General features: G+C 37.0%; 2 protein-coding genes and 1 pseudogene across 3 annotated transcripts; all 3 read left to right on the forward strand.

Moving 5' to 3' along the window:
• The first annotated feature begins 2439 nt into the window (after positions 1-2439).
• LOC149053880 (uncharacterized) lies at positions 2440-6955 on the forward strand. Its single transcript, XM_089197342.1, has 2 exons — positions 2440-2804; positions 4394-6955. The coding sequence occupies exon 2, from the start codon at positions 4396-4398 to the stop codon at positions 5065-5067; it is 672 nt and encodes a 223-aa protein (XP_089053468.1). The 5' UTR covers positions 2440-2804; positions 4394-4395; the 3' UTR covers positions 5068-6955.
• Positions 6956-7108: 153 nt separating this feature from the next.
• Positions 7109-7837, forward strand: LOC149053881 (uncharacterized; annotated as a pseudogene).
• Positions 7838-11022: 3185 nt separating this feature from the next.
• LOC113675185 (transmembrane protein 18) lies at positions 11023-14076 on the forward strand. 2 transcript variants are annotated; one of them, XM_027191725.2, is made up of 5 exons: positions 11023-11181; positions 11298-11415; positions 11517-11571; positions 12053-12146; positions 12878-14076. In XM_027191725.2, exons 1-5 carry the CDS (start codon positions 11101-11103, stop codon positions 12977-12979), a joined length of 450 nt encoding a protein of 149 aa, XP_027047526.2. In that variant the 5' UTR covers positions 11023-11100; the 3' UTR covers positions 12980-14076. The 2 variants fall into 2 exon arrangements, with proteins under 2 accessions (XP_027047526.2, XP_027047527.2); XM_027191726.2 differs by having other exon boundaries at positions 11046-11158.
• The last annotated feature ends 117 nt before the right edge of the window (positions 14077-14193 follow it).

Consider the following 14193-nt stretch of genomic DNA (forward strand, 5'->3'; position numbering starts at 1 on the left):
ACTGGACCAACGGCGAAAATTGATTCGGCGAAGTAACATGTCAGGAAATTCTGTTTCGATTGAGATCCAAACTCTTCAAGAGAAAATCAACAAGTTGATCAGAGATAATCAAGTTCGAGCAGTTAAAGGGAATTTTGAGAAACATAGTGCAGGATCCAAATCTTGGTGGTCAACAGTCAATTCCCTGACAGGAAGGAAGTCTACCAACTCGCAAGTAAGCTCAATTATCTCCCCGAGCGAGATCAATAATTTTTTCTGTTCCATTAACACTGATCCCCTTTATAAACCCATTGACACTGTCACTATCCCGGAATCAAGCGAGATGCCTGTTTTAACGGTCTCCAGTGTTACCAGGAGTCTACTGAAATTAAAAAGAACTGCCTCTGGTCCAGATGGAATCCCGTACTGGTTTTGGAAAGAGTTTGCGTACGACCTCGCTCCTGTTGTTACCCATATTTTCAACTGTTCTTTGGAAAATCACATTGTGCCTGATCTTTGGAAATTGGCCGACATAACTCCCTTGCCTAAAGAGCCCAACTTTAAAAATTGCACACAGTTGCGGCCTATTTCGCTGACTAATGTAATAATGAGGGTTTTTGAACGTCTTGTATACAGACAAGAATTATCTCAATATATGAAGAACTTCATTAGCTTCGACCAGTTTGCATACCGCAAAGGCCACAATACGACAATGGCCTTAATTAAGTGTCAATATGCTTGGCTGAAATGGCTTGAGTCGGGTTTTGATTGTGTTAGAATCTTCTCTTTTGATTTCAGCAAAGCTTTTGATTCGGTCCCTCATGATATCCTCTGCTCTAAGTTGAAAACACTTGATATAAATCCATACGTGACCAATTGGATTATTAGTTTTTTACAGAACAGGAAACAAAGAGTTGTTGTTGATGCCATTGTCACGGACTATGTAAATATCAATAGAGGTGTCCCTCAGGGAACAGTTTTAGGCCCTATACTATTTTCTATTATGGTCAATGATATTAAGGCCATTCTACCAAATCAGAATTTACTTGTGAAATATGCTGATGATTTAACATTAAGTATTCCAGTAAAATCGCTGGCTAATAACGGCAATTTAGCAGCTGAGGAGGTCCGATCGATCGTCGCATGGACATCTGCTAATCGTATGCAACTAAACTTCAAGAAAACGTGGGAGATGCTTCTTAGAGGCAAATCCACTAAGGCCTTACCTGCTCCTCTGGTTTCTATAGAGCGTAAACCATGTCTGAAGTTGTTGGGTGTAACTTTTCAATCTGATCCGTGTAACTGGGATTTACATTTTGATAATATTATATCGAAAGCCAGTAGTCGTCTGTACATCTTACGTGTTTGTAAATTCTATGGACTGCCGCTGGATCATCTTCATCTTCTCTTTATCAGTCTTATTCTACCTATATTTACATATGCTGTAGAAGTATGGGGCTGCGCGTATTATCATAAGTATCTGAGTCGCATAGACAGGCTGTTCAAGAGAGCTTTTAAGCTTGGCTACTGTAAAGAGCTTTTTTCGATTGAAAATATTATTATTCTAAAAGATAAGAAGTTGTGGGCCAAGATCACCGACAGCGATTTTCCAACAGCTTTAGATGACCTTTTGCCACCAGAGCGAACAATGGATACGCTACGTAAGAGGCGCCATAATTATATTCTCCCGCTTGTCAGAACTGAACGTTTCAAAAGGACCTTTATTAATAGATGTTTGTTCTCTTATTAGTTATTCAGTTAGTAATTTAGTTAGTTTATTAGGTATACCTGCTGATTTCATATCATTGTAACTAAACACGTTTGTTGTTTAGAGTGCTTAATAAAGACTTAATAATAATAACATAGCTAGTAAATTTGTCTAATCAAATTCAATTGCGCGAGCGTGCTTCATATTCCTATTGTCCACGCTCATGACGTCAGCAAACAAATCCCTCGAGGAAAAAAAATATTATTTCATCAGGTTGAAAATGTTATAAAACAATTGGTTCATGCGTCAGCTGTGCGTTCGTCGAGATGTGAAGCGCTTGGGAAGTTTGGAGGGCACTCGAGAAGCTAGAGTTGCACTCAGCTGCGCCTCGAGCAACTCTTACGCATCTTTTGTGCTCTCCAAACTTCCCGCGTGCTTCATATCTCGATGAACGCACGCTGACGCATGAACCAATTGTTAAATAATGCGATATTTTCGTTCTTTGGAAAGTCATGAAAACATTGGGAACGCAGTGTCTCATCTCGACCTATCCAGCTAAAAAAATATCTCTTACAATCTACGCATGCCTATGTGACTGAGAATGCCACGCAATGGTAAAAAAAAAAACGAGATCTATTGTGATTTTCCATAACATGTTTATAATCAACGTCATTAACAGAGAATAATACATGAGCGCGCGTAAATATGAATTTTTTTTTCTCGTGTTCAGCTTGATATCTCACTCGTGAGCTATCGAGTTAAACACTCAAAAAGAAATTCCTTATCTATGCGCGCCCAGGTATTATTCTCTATTTATGACTCATTTCCTCTAGAAAGTCCACAAACTTCTGGTTTTTCTGAGAATGTCACGCATTGTTAAAGACAACGGATCTATTAGGATTTCCATTGTATGTTTAGCAGCATAATTTCTCAGAAATCAAGCCCTTAAGATATTAGCTATTTGCATATGACCCTTTTATTCTGACGGACACCGTTCGAGTTAAATCGCCTTCTGAAGAACTCATCAAATTATCGTCGGTCTTGTAAGGTTTAACAAATTTCACAGGTGCTTAAGGAAGAATTCGACCTTTCCACCTTAACGAAACGTCGTTTTAAGGTAAGCTCTGAAACAATTTATAAAACTAAGAGGATTTTTGTTTCACCCACTCGTGTTCCATCAGTATCATTACGAGCTTGTATTAAATAAGATAAACTTATTACATTGTAGAAAAAAGACAACCCGGTATGAGGTATGAGGTCTTGGTTTCATGTTGGTCTTTCAGCAAAGTGAGCCAGTAACAACCGGCACACTAGGCCACATGATTGCAGACAAAAACAAGTTATGAAAATGTTATCGATCTAAAGTGCCGTGTCCTTGCTTTCTCTATTTTTTGTAAGAACATTAGGTGAGAACCGAGAAAACTAAGTGTTACGAGATAATCTGAAACCTTTCTCCTGTTGATTTTGAATAGAACAGATAGATAACTCACAGATAGATTTTGGAATAAATGATCGTCTTCCTTGCTTTTTTCTGTCCTACATAAATTAAATCCTACATAAATTAACGAAATTGTACACAAATTTGGAATAAGAGATTGCCTAATTGCAATGGTTTGTGACCTTCGCGAGAGCCTTGTCGATTAAGATCGAGATTTAGCGGAATATGAAAGGTTCGCATCATTTGTGTCATTTTTAAGTTAAAAGGTGTTTCTTTCCGCTCCTTTACTCACAACTTACACGCCAAACAACTTACATTCCATCACCCGTCATGAATACAACGTCCAGAGTCCGATCAGAACATACCCAATCATTGCACCACACGAACATTAGGCAACTTTTCCTCGTGCTTGAATTGTATTCCACCGATCAAATTCCATCTTAGCAAATTGCAAAGCAACTGGTTTGAACAGTTGATCGTAACAAGGTATTGAATATCTTGTCCCCCTTCGGCCATAATTGTAAATGTTTTACATATAATTGCGCTACATCATAACAGAGATCATCAACATTTCATTCCATTTCCGCTGTTGATAAACACTTTACAATACAATTTATCCATCTCTTTCGCTTTTTGAATTCCCTGAAATATCCTTGGGTTTATTGCCACAGTTGTCTAAATTGCGTTTCATCCTTGCCACGATTACTTCTTTGAGCAAATTTCTCTGTCGCAAAACCATTGAAAAGGTGGTGACTTAACCTATAATGACTTGACTATTGCTTGTTTGAAGACTGAAAGGAAAATCATTTCAAGTAGAACTTTAGACAAGCGGGGTACAGGCAACCTTTTTCCCTTCTCTGTCCAAACCCTAGTCAAGATTATTACTTTCTTAATTTCATTACAGAGTAACCGAATAACGGAACGAGGCCAAATAAAACTGTGTTCTGTTTTCTATATGCAATCAACACACAACCCATAATTCCTTTCATTCGCACTGACGAAGGGCTGACGCTCGAAAAACAGCTTATGTAACTCTTCATGGTTGCTAATTCACATCATCAATTCATATGATAAAAAAAAAAAAAATTTCTACTCTCAAATGCCTTTCTCGAAGAACAGTCACTGAAAGCTGACATTGAGGGGGTTGGGGTGGGTTACCCGTCCTTGATCGCATGGTCAGCAATACGGGAACCGTACTAAGCTCTGCCAATCGTGGCAACTAGGCCGGTTTTATTACTGACCTTTTAACTAAAGCTATTTTTTAACAGTTATGGCTAAACGACCACCCAAGTTAGACTACTCAGGTGCCGGTAAAAAAGGAAAAAGAACCACTACCGGATTACAAGACTCCTCAGATGCCGGTATAAAAGCAAAAAAACCCACTACCGGAAAACTAGATCATTTTATGGTCTGTCCACAAGCTGGTAAAAGGAGAAAGAGTTTCCGCGTTGACACGATTCGCATTTGGGAAAAGTCAGATTCATACCTAGGACCTAAACACAAGTACGGAGGAATCATAATCTACGCTCACCGAAAAGAAAAAAGAAAATGGGTTACGCCACAGTGCAATGGTGGATATGTTGTTATCATGCAAACTGACACCAAAGAATTTAAAGAGCTGAAGAAAGAATGGGAGGAACCGGGCATAGTCCATGGCATCATCTACAAAAAAGCTTTCGGGGAATCATGCAACGTTACCAAGAAAACGGAATCATGCACCGTGGACGTGGTCGGTGAAGGATTTGAAATCATGAAAGGTAAGTTTGGCACCGTCTCACGCGCCTTCAACCTCCATGATGACGGCGACATCTATCATGATGACAGGTATGAAATGAGTGAACTTTCAGCCAAGTGTGTGGAAAACCTGGTCAAATGGTGGAAGGACGCTGGATCTAGCTTCCGCGATAACCGGGATCATTCGGTTGAAAGTCTATTGTCCTGAAATCGTCCGAGTTTTAATCAGCAGCTACGAGACACTGACTATTCGTATAGTTATGTTGCTATTTTGTATGCCATGATGCGTTTAAAGATCTTTAGTTACATTCTAACCTTGTATGATAAGAATACACGCATTTAAACTAAACAAATTTGAGAACAAAGTGTAAGGAGAACTTTACATAATCATGAAAGCTTTAAAGTAATAATCACTTGGTATTTTCATTCCATGTATGTCAAATGAAAAATAAACTACCTACCCTGGCCACGAAGAGAAAGGGAAGAGAAGGATTAAGTTTTAGATTTTTTCCCATTCAAGTTTCCCTCTAAAATCCATCATGGCGATCAGTCACACCATAGCTAATCATATTCATTATCCAACCAGTGATATAATGTAATTAAATAAACGATATTTACCCTTGAACGATATACGTGTAAAGGAATGGTATTTGCATGTGAGCTGTAATTACAGCAATCCAAGTAAAGATGCCTAAAAAATTTCAGGCTCTGATGGATTTCAAACTCAGGCCTCCCAGGTAGTGATTAGGTGCTGTGACCAACTGGGCTACAGAGGCACAAGCTTGGAGTGGGGCAAATTTAAGTAGAACTTCTTTTATTGTAGAGGAATTCACAATGTAATGAGATAAATGACGTTTTAACAGACAGATAATGTACATGTAAATAAATCAACTACCCGTACTGTTATGGCGATTTCTCACGAGATTATTTCCAAAAAAAGGTGAACAAGGGTCGCAATTCAAAAAAATGCATTTTCAGGGGGTTGGTAAAGTGAGTCGCAATACGACTAATTTCTTCACATAAAAATCTTCCATAAAAAGTACACAGGCCGCGAAACTTAAATCATTATTTTAATCAAGAAAAAGTAACAAGCCCTGCATTATGCATTCGCTGGGGAGTCAAACGGCCCAATCGCGTTCAATTCTGCCATCTTTTCTCTGTAGTCATAACCCAAATACTGTTTTTGACCGCTTTCCAAGTCAATCTATGTTTCACACACCTCAGCGTGCCTTTTAATTTTCCCAATGCGTGACATTCTCAGAAAACAGGAAGTTGATGAAGTAATACAACAGGGACTTTTCCCGAGGAAATGAGGCATCAGATTGCTATTGTTTTGAAGTCATATGATAGTCGCATGATTTTTTCGACCAATAGGCAAGTGTCTAATGCATCGTACATCAAATCTCATATAATATTACAGAATAATGAATTGCAATTTTGAAATTCATGACGCCTTAGATGAAGTTATATGTCCGTTTTGTGGTGAACAAATTAAGAAACATGCTGTGATATTGAAGTGAAAAATGTTCTAAGAACACGAAACTTGAAAACGAAAATGGAGAATATGTAAGAAAACACTACGGTCACTTTGTTAGTTATGACACTGTTGATGAGTTTGTTGATTTTTATGATAATAGACACAAGATAATCCGAAAGTCCGCTTATCATCAAGTCTCACATTCAAAAAAGTTACAATAAACAAATATCAACGAATGATAAAAATAAGATATCAGAGATTTTTGAGAAGATTAAAAGTGTGCTTGACCTCGAGCCAAATATTCTTCCGTACAGCCCTCACATTCGGTCAATAAGAACATATTATTTTTTCGCTTAGACTAACCTTCTATACTTGCGCCCGTGAGCGTGTACTTAAAGTATCGTAACACTAGTTGTCATTTCAAATATTGTCATTTAATTTAAAATGTTAACTCAATTTTAACGTAACGAGTAACTGTAAGAACAAAGTTAACGGATATAACTGTTAATAACATGAGTCATGCCGAAACAGGTCTTAAAGACGTCATATCGAAAGTTTGAAGTTTAATTTGATTCTATTGTTGTCACAAAGCTACGGAAATAAAAGAACCTTTTAAGCCTCCTGTTTGCGAATACTGACTACTGCGACTTCCTCATTACAGAACAAATCATAATGTATGGAAAATCGTATGCAAGTGAATCATGTGTGGTCACGTTTGTCAACATTGTAAAGTGTTCCGTTGGGCTTTGGGAAGTTTTCCACTTGACAAATTTTCTGCTCCATAAGAAGACTTTCCATTTTTTTAACGCAAGAATCAATACCTTTTTGTGATCACTTGATCTCACAAGCAGATTGAAAAGGTATAAAATCGAAATGAATGATGAACCTACGCGTGTCTACCTAGCGGCAATCATAGAAGAAGGTCGAGATTTTTTTAAGGTCTGTCCACAAGGTAGTGAAGGAAAGAAATTCTGCATTGACACGATTCACATTTCGTCCAAATAAAATCCATTCCTTGGAAATGGTAATAAATACGGAGGAATCATAATCTACGGCCACGAAGGAGAAGGAGATAGGCGTACGGAAAATGAAACACACGGCAAAAGTGGATATCATCTTGTTATCGTGCAAACTGACACCGAAGAATTTAAAAAGATACAAAAAAAAAAAAAAATGGGTGAACGAACCGAGCCAAGTCCATGGCATCATCTACAGGGAAGCTTTCGGGGAATCATGTAACACCGTGAACGTAGTTGGTGAAGGATTTGGAATCATCAATGGTAAGTTTCTGACCAAGTCATTCGTTTTCAATTCTTCCAACGACGACTATCATAATGACAGCTAGGAAATGCATGCGCATTCAACAAAGTGCGTGCGGAAAGTGGTCGAATGGTGAAAGAAAGCTGGATCTAACTACCTTGATCGCCCGAATCATTCGGTTAAGAGTCTCTTGTCCTCTGACAATGACTTAAACTACACAGCTGGCATGGAAAATGTCTGAGTTTTAATCAGCACCTTTGATCGCATGAGACAAGGACTATACGTATTGTTTGTATGAAATGATCCGTTTAAAGATCTTAAGTTACTTCCTCACGTTGTATGGTAAGAATACATGATATTTAAGCTACACAAATTTGAGAACAAAGCGTGAAAAGTACTCTAAATTCGCACGAAAGCATTAAAGTAAACGTCACTTGGCATTTTCACTCCATGTATGCGAAATGGAAAATAAACTCCCTCTCCTGGCACGAAGAGAAAGGGAAGAGAAGGATTAAGTTTTAGATTCTTTCCCATTCAATTTTCCCTCTCAAATATATCATAGCAATCAATCACAATATAGCTAGTCATATTCATTATCCAGCCATAAACAGTATTTACCCTTGCATGATATACATGTAAAGGAATGGTATTTGCAGGTGAGCTGTAATTACAGCAATCATAGCAAAGATGTCTGAAAAATTTCAGGCTTTGATGGCTTTCAAACCCAGGCCTCCCAGGTAGTAGTTAGGTGCTGTGACCAACTGGGCTACAGAGGCACAAGCTTGGAGTTTACACCCTCATGAGCCAATGAGTGGCAAAAATAGTAAAGAGGCGATTTACTGATTTGTGGGAAACTTATTAACCTTTTAACCCTTAAGAGTGACTGGCATCTAATTTCTCCTTACAATACCACCATCGAATCACACATTAATGTCACGACAATAAAGGAAATAATCACCAACTAAAGAACTCTTGATTGTTTGACAAATTCTCCTTGTCAGCACCTTAGTAAATGTACAGAGTACAGTATGGAGAATATAAATACTGATGTTAGGGTGTTAAGGTGGGTGGTGCAAGTTCTCATGTTGTCCTGAATTACTTTTATTGAATTGATCTACAGAGAGGAAAACAGTTGTACTTAATTAATAAACAAAATTCCCATAATGATTTTTACTTTGAATATCTCCATTTTTCCCAGAATACCTTGAATCATTCCAGAAAGTCAAAGAACACTGGTTGGGATTTTGAGAGCAGTGCAAGTTGACAGCATCCACTGTGCTTTTCTGAAAAAGCAATATTTTGTTTCCAGAATTCCAATGAGATATGGTAACATCTCCAAATAACAGAGCATATCATCTGAAAACTTAAAAATTCAGATCAGTGAGTAAAATTTAAAAGATTTTTACTGCGTTCACTTTGATGTCATCCAAAAAAAATTAAAAATTCATATCAGTAAGTAGAATGTAAAAAAACTGTGTCATAAAATAATTTTAAAATATATTCTATAAAAAGAAGCACATCAAATTGTACCCACCATGGAAGGAAGGTATTAACTTATGACTTCTCCTTACAATATTATTACATTGCCAAGCCTAGTAGTAATGAGAATTAAAAAAACAACAACCAGGAGATGATTTCTTATTTAACAAGAAACCCTTAGAACTAAAATCAAAAGTAATAGTTAGGTTGTTGCGTCAGGTGAATTCTCACAAAGACCTGGCAGGAATTGAAAAACATTTTACTGGATTTGAAATTCAGAGGTTCAAGATACTACAACAGGGATAACAAATTTTTTTCAAAGTAAACATTTACGTTCAAGTCAGTTCAAGTGACTACTTGATGACATCTTCTAATTATTGAAAAAAAATTGAAAAATTTTAATTAGTGGCCTATGTTGATAAAGACAGGCTCCCTAATGATCTTTGCTTTTGAAATCTTTCATCTTGATTGTAACAGGTTGTTATAATTACTTTTCAATTCATAAATATCTCAATCACAACACTTTAAACAAGAATTTGTCAATATTTTCGGTAGAAGTACCATACACCGGTATCTAAGCAATAAGTGCCTTGAGTAGTGTGTGTTTTCTTTTGTTTTCAAATAGATAATTATAGTCAACTGTCACCTATACAAGTCAAAATCCATATATTGTAAGTTAAATTAATGTAATGTCAACACTTTCCATTGAATTTAGTCTGAGAATTGGATCGTGATCAACAGAAATGGTAAGTGAAATATATTCTAGCCAAAGTTAAATGAAGTTACACTGAATTTCAATTTAAAATAGGTTAGTACCTAAAGCTTAATGTAGGAACACACAAAATGAAAAGGACAATTGTAAAAAAAAATAAGGCACCACATGATGATAAGGATGTGTCAACTTGATGAAAATAAGAAGACTTGGAGATCTTCACTGTTTCTAAATTAATTTCAAATGCATGAGTTGTTATCTGTAACTCTTTCTTATATTTACATTTTATCTGTTAATCTAACAAGTTAAGAGAGACGATGTAAGAATAAAAGCGTAAAATTTACGGTAAGAGCCAAAATTAAAAATTTCGATTTCGAGAAAATCGGAAAACACAGATTTGTTTTGACACACGTAAGCACGTAAACAGGACGACCACTCGTGCCTTGATTGAAAGCAATAAATTTTGATCGCAGGAAACAAATAAACTTACCGCACGACTGACTGTTATTGACCACAATAAAAACGAGGGGTAGCGCAGTGGATAGCCACGCTCCGAACTTTCGTGGACTTCGTATAAACATCGTCTTAACCGAAACCATTTAACTTTCCAGAGTCTTCACTTCACAATACGTACCGATCAAACACGAGTTTTAAATTCGATTACACACGCGACAACGAGATGAAGTTAAATTGTTCCTTTCCCATACAACAGCAGAGTAGATTCTTCGAGCGCTTAAAACTTTTTGATCTGGACATTTCCACGATCGATGTAATTTAATTACGCTTGATCACCGTTCCTTGGAAGCATAACAAAGATGGCAAAATAAATTACTTGGCAACAGAAAAGCGTTAGCGGCAGCAATATTGAAATGAGAATTATCACTGCAGCAGGAGATTAACTTCCGAAAATAATTGTTTGAAAGACGATCAATAAACAAACAAAGTTGAGAATATTCATGAACGATACATCGATCATGAAGTTAGGAGGACGATACACTGAGGCCAGACCTCTCTTACTGCCGTTTGTTAGTTGCCATTGAACATATAAATGAAATATATTTTAACTTAAGTACAAGGACAAGTAAGTCAGCTGTTTGGATAAAATATATAATGTATGATCACCTGTATTATTTACTTCTGCTTTGTTATGTAAATTTATAATTTTAATCTTGATTCTTCGGCCTGCTGGCTCATGAAATAGCCAGCGGTTAATAACTCAGTCCTAGTCTTACTCTTTTACATGTAACGCCTTGAAGAAGTCGTGTTCCTTCTGTACGACGTGGTGACTTATCACAAATCGAAGTCTAAAAAAGATGAAACAACATTTTTCTCTACATGGTGATAAATGGATCCCCACCAAACAAATTGATAGTATGTGGGAATTTGTCAAAGCTGTGAGTTTATCCCTATTTTGTGAGCTACTTTTATTTTGTCGTAAGCGTTTCGAAGAATGATTTGTTGTGAATGCAGTTATCTAGATTGATCTCGTAATGTTATTCATACTTCTTAGGTAGACTGGACTGAACATTGGTTGATAGGTCTGATTGTTTTCCACACGGCAACATTCCTATGTATTATTTGCACAAGAAAATACACTAACTTTCAAATCGTCTTATTCTTGTTGCTATGTAAGTATGAACTAATATCATGTGTTACCCTTTGCCCAAAAGAAATAAAAATTGGTGACTCAGTTACACAGAGTTGATATTTGTCTACATTTTTCCCTCAGTGGGACTGGCATTTGCTTCAGAACAAATCAATACCTTAGGAGCACAACACTGGAGGTAAGCACTGACAATATTCTGATGAATATTTAAAATAAAGAATTACAAAAACATATATGCCAACTATTCCATATTATCTTGGAGTATCCACATGAATTTTGTGGTGTCCTGTATAGTTTGTTCACACTGATTCCTAAGAGCTAATTCAGCTTTCTTTTCCATAGAAGGGAGGAAATCAAGTAGTTCTTTATTCACTCAAGAATGATAGAGTTTTCTTTTGAAGGATTTCCGTATTTGTTCACTTTGATTTGTTATCAATATTTTGTATTTTTTTAGTTGGTGAGGAGAAACTGAGACATATAGGTTAATTGATATATTAAGAGAAGAGTTGGATGTTGGAATCTGAAAATGAAAATAAATAAGATATTTATTTAAGCTTTTCCTTGTTTATTCAGGAAAATGAAATGAGTAGAACCCTGTCTTAAACTAACAATTAGACATTCACAAATTACCATTATTTAATGTATTATTTTTTATATAGGACCTTTGCAAAGGAGCAGTATTTTGATTCAGCTGGTTTGTTCATAACAGTTGTGTATTCATGTCCAATACTTCTAAACTGCTTTGTTTTGACAGTAAGTACTGGAATAAATTACATTTAATTCTCAAGTTATACTATCAAATAAGAGCCCCTTTAAAGAAATGCCCATCCAGCTGACCAAAATATTTAAGAAACACCCCTTCTTTGAACAGGCACCTTCAACCCCTTGTTTTTATGGAAGAGTGATCATATTTGTTGGATTTTCACATTCATTCCATACTTTTGTCCAGTTTGTAAACACGGTGTTGAAAAAATAGCTGTGAGTACCTACTGTCCCTCTCTGAAAAAAAGATGATCAGCTTTGTGCATGATTACATGCTTTATACTGTTATATCATAAATGATATATTACAAGAAATGATCATATCTGGCAACTTCCCTTTCCGATAATGGTCTCCTGTCATCACCTAAACTCAAAATTGATCTTTCTCAAGTTCCAGCTTTCCTTGATGTTGTTTTAAATGGGCCTTTTGTTATAACAAATTCCCTTTCTTGGTTGCTTCAACAATTTTCCATGTTTAACACATAGGTATTTTGAACAAGCTTTCACAGCTCCTAGGCCTAAGGTGTCTATATAAAGTATTGTTGTTGTTGTTGTTGTTGTTGTTATTTGGTTCACTCTATATCATCACCAAAACTAAACTCTACCCTGTCAGGGAAGTGGTTGTATAATGTACTCAGCTCAGTATTTTGCCCATTGGACAGAATATACTGTCTTTTTCTGCTTGTCCTTCTTGGCAATGAAACCCTGCTGTTACATTTCAAGGTCTCCTGGCTGTGGACAGCGTGGAAAATGATGATAGTGGTAAAGAGAGGACAACTTAAAGAACTGAAGAAGAAGGAAAGAGAAGAAAAAAAATCACAATAAGATCAGGAGTATAGAATGCTAATATTAAGTGTTTATATTTATTGAGAAAAAAGGATTCTCTCTTGCTACTCCGTGATGTTATGGTTCCCAGTTGGATCCATTGAGGTTTGTTCGAGCAAAGATCGCTTAGGAATTAGGGCGGAGTGGAATCACCTCAATGTCCAATCCTTGAACCAAGTTTCCTCGATCCGTCGTAATCGATTGTTTTTCTCCATGGTTTTGCCTAATCTGTTTTTCTCTCGTTAGGGAGCGAGATCTTCGGCTTGCATGACAAGAAAGGAATTGACCTAGCGATCTGTAGTCCATTTCATGATCAGGCGTTCGCTCTCCACCCCCCCTCCTCCCCCTTGTTAGAACAGTAGGATGAAATTAGACTTCCACCAGTCTTATTGTCACTTTCAGATTGTAGCTGCATGTAATCTACTGACTTGGTCGGGAAATATATTGACCTTCGTTTTATTCTTTAAAAATGATTTGGACACTTTGTACAAACTGAATTCCTTTATTGGGAGCGACTTTTGGAAAATAATTAGCTTTCAAGCAGGCCTCCATTTTTAGTGTTACGGTACAAGTGTTTCTTTGCCCGCGAGAAACTTCAAGGCTTTCATTGAAGAGAACTACTGTGAGATCTGCAAAGGGTGTGGCTTACAGACCCCTCGCTTACCTCTTTTGCTCAGGCGAAGAAACAGCCGTGTCGCAGGGTCGATGATTGGGGCCTGCTCGCGGGCTAGGAAATAATAAATAAAGGGAACAAATGAGTAAGTTCCGCCTCCTGCTGTAACAATATCGGAAAGTAGTCTTTTTTTTCCATTCAGTGAGTCCGCACCTACTGCACAACCTCTATTTACTGTAAACCAGAAAATCCCAGTCAACCTAATTAACAGGGTGGGTTTTAAGACCGTCGATTTTAAGACCATTACTCTCATTTTTCTGAAAACAAGAAATCGCTATGCTTGGATCAAATTCAGATCGCAGCTCAAACGCGGCGTTGATCAAAAATTCTCGAGAGATCTGCTGAAAAGACCTCCTCCTCTGTAACAACTGTTGTAAAAGCGTGTCGTATCTTCCTACGAATAAAAGAAAAAGGTTTTACAGGACCACAGTGCGCGGTGGGTCAGATGTAACTCTTGTCTGGATTCAGATCTAGATTGAATAAGTTATCTCGAAGGATTACGGCACTTGTTCCTTAAAGTCCAATTTGCCTCCCTGGTACA

The sequence above is a fragment of the Pocillopora damicornis genome, chromosome 1 (genome assembly GCF_964200805.1).
Source record: "Pocillopora damicornis chromosome 1, jaPocDami1.2, whole genome shotgun sequence".
Lineage (NCBI taxonomy): Eukaryota > Metazoa > Cnidaria > Anthozoa > Scleractinia > Pocilloporidae > Pocillopora > Pocillopora damicornis.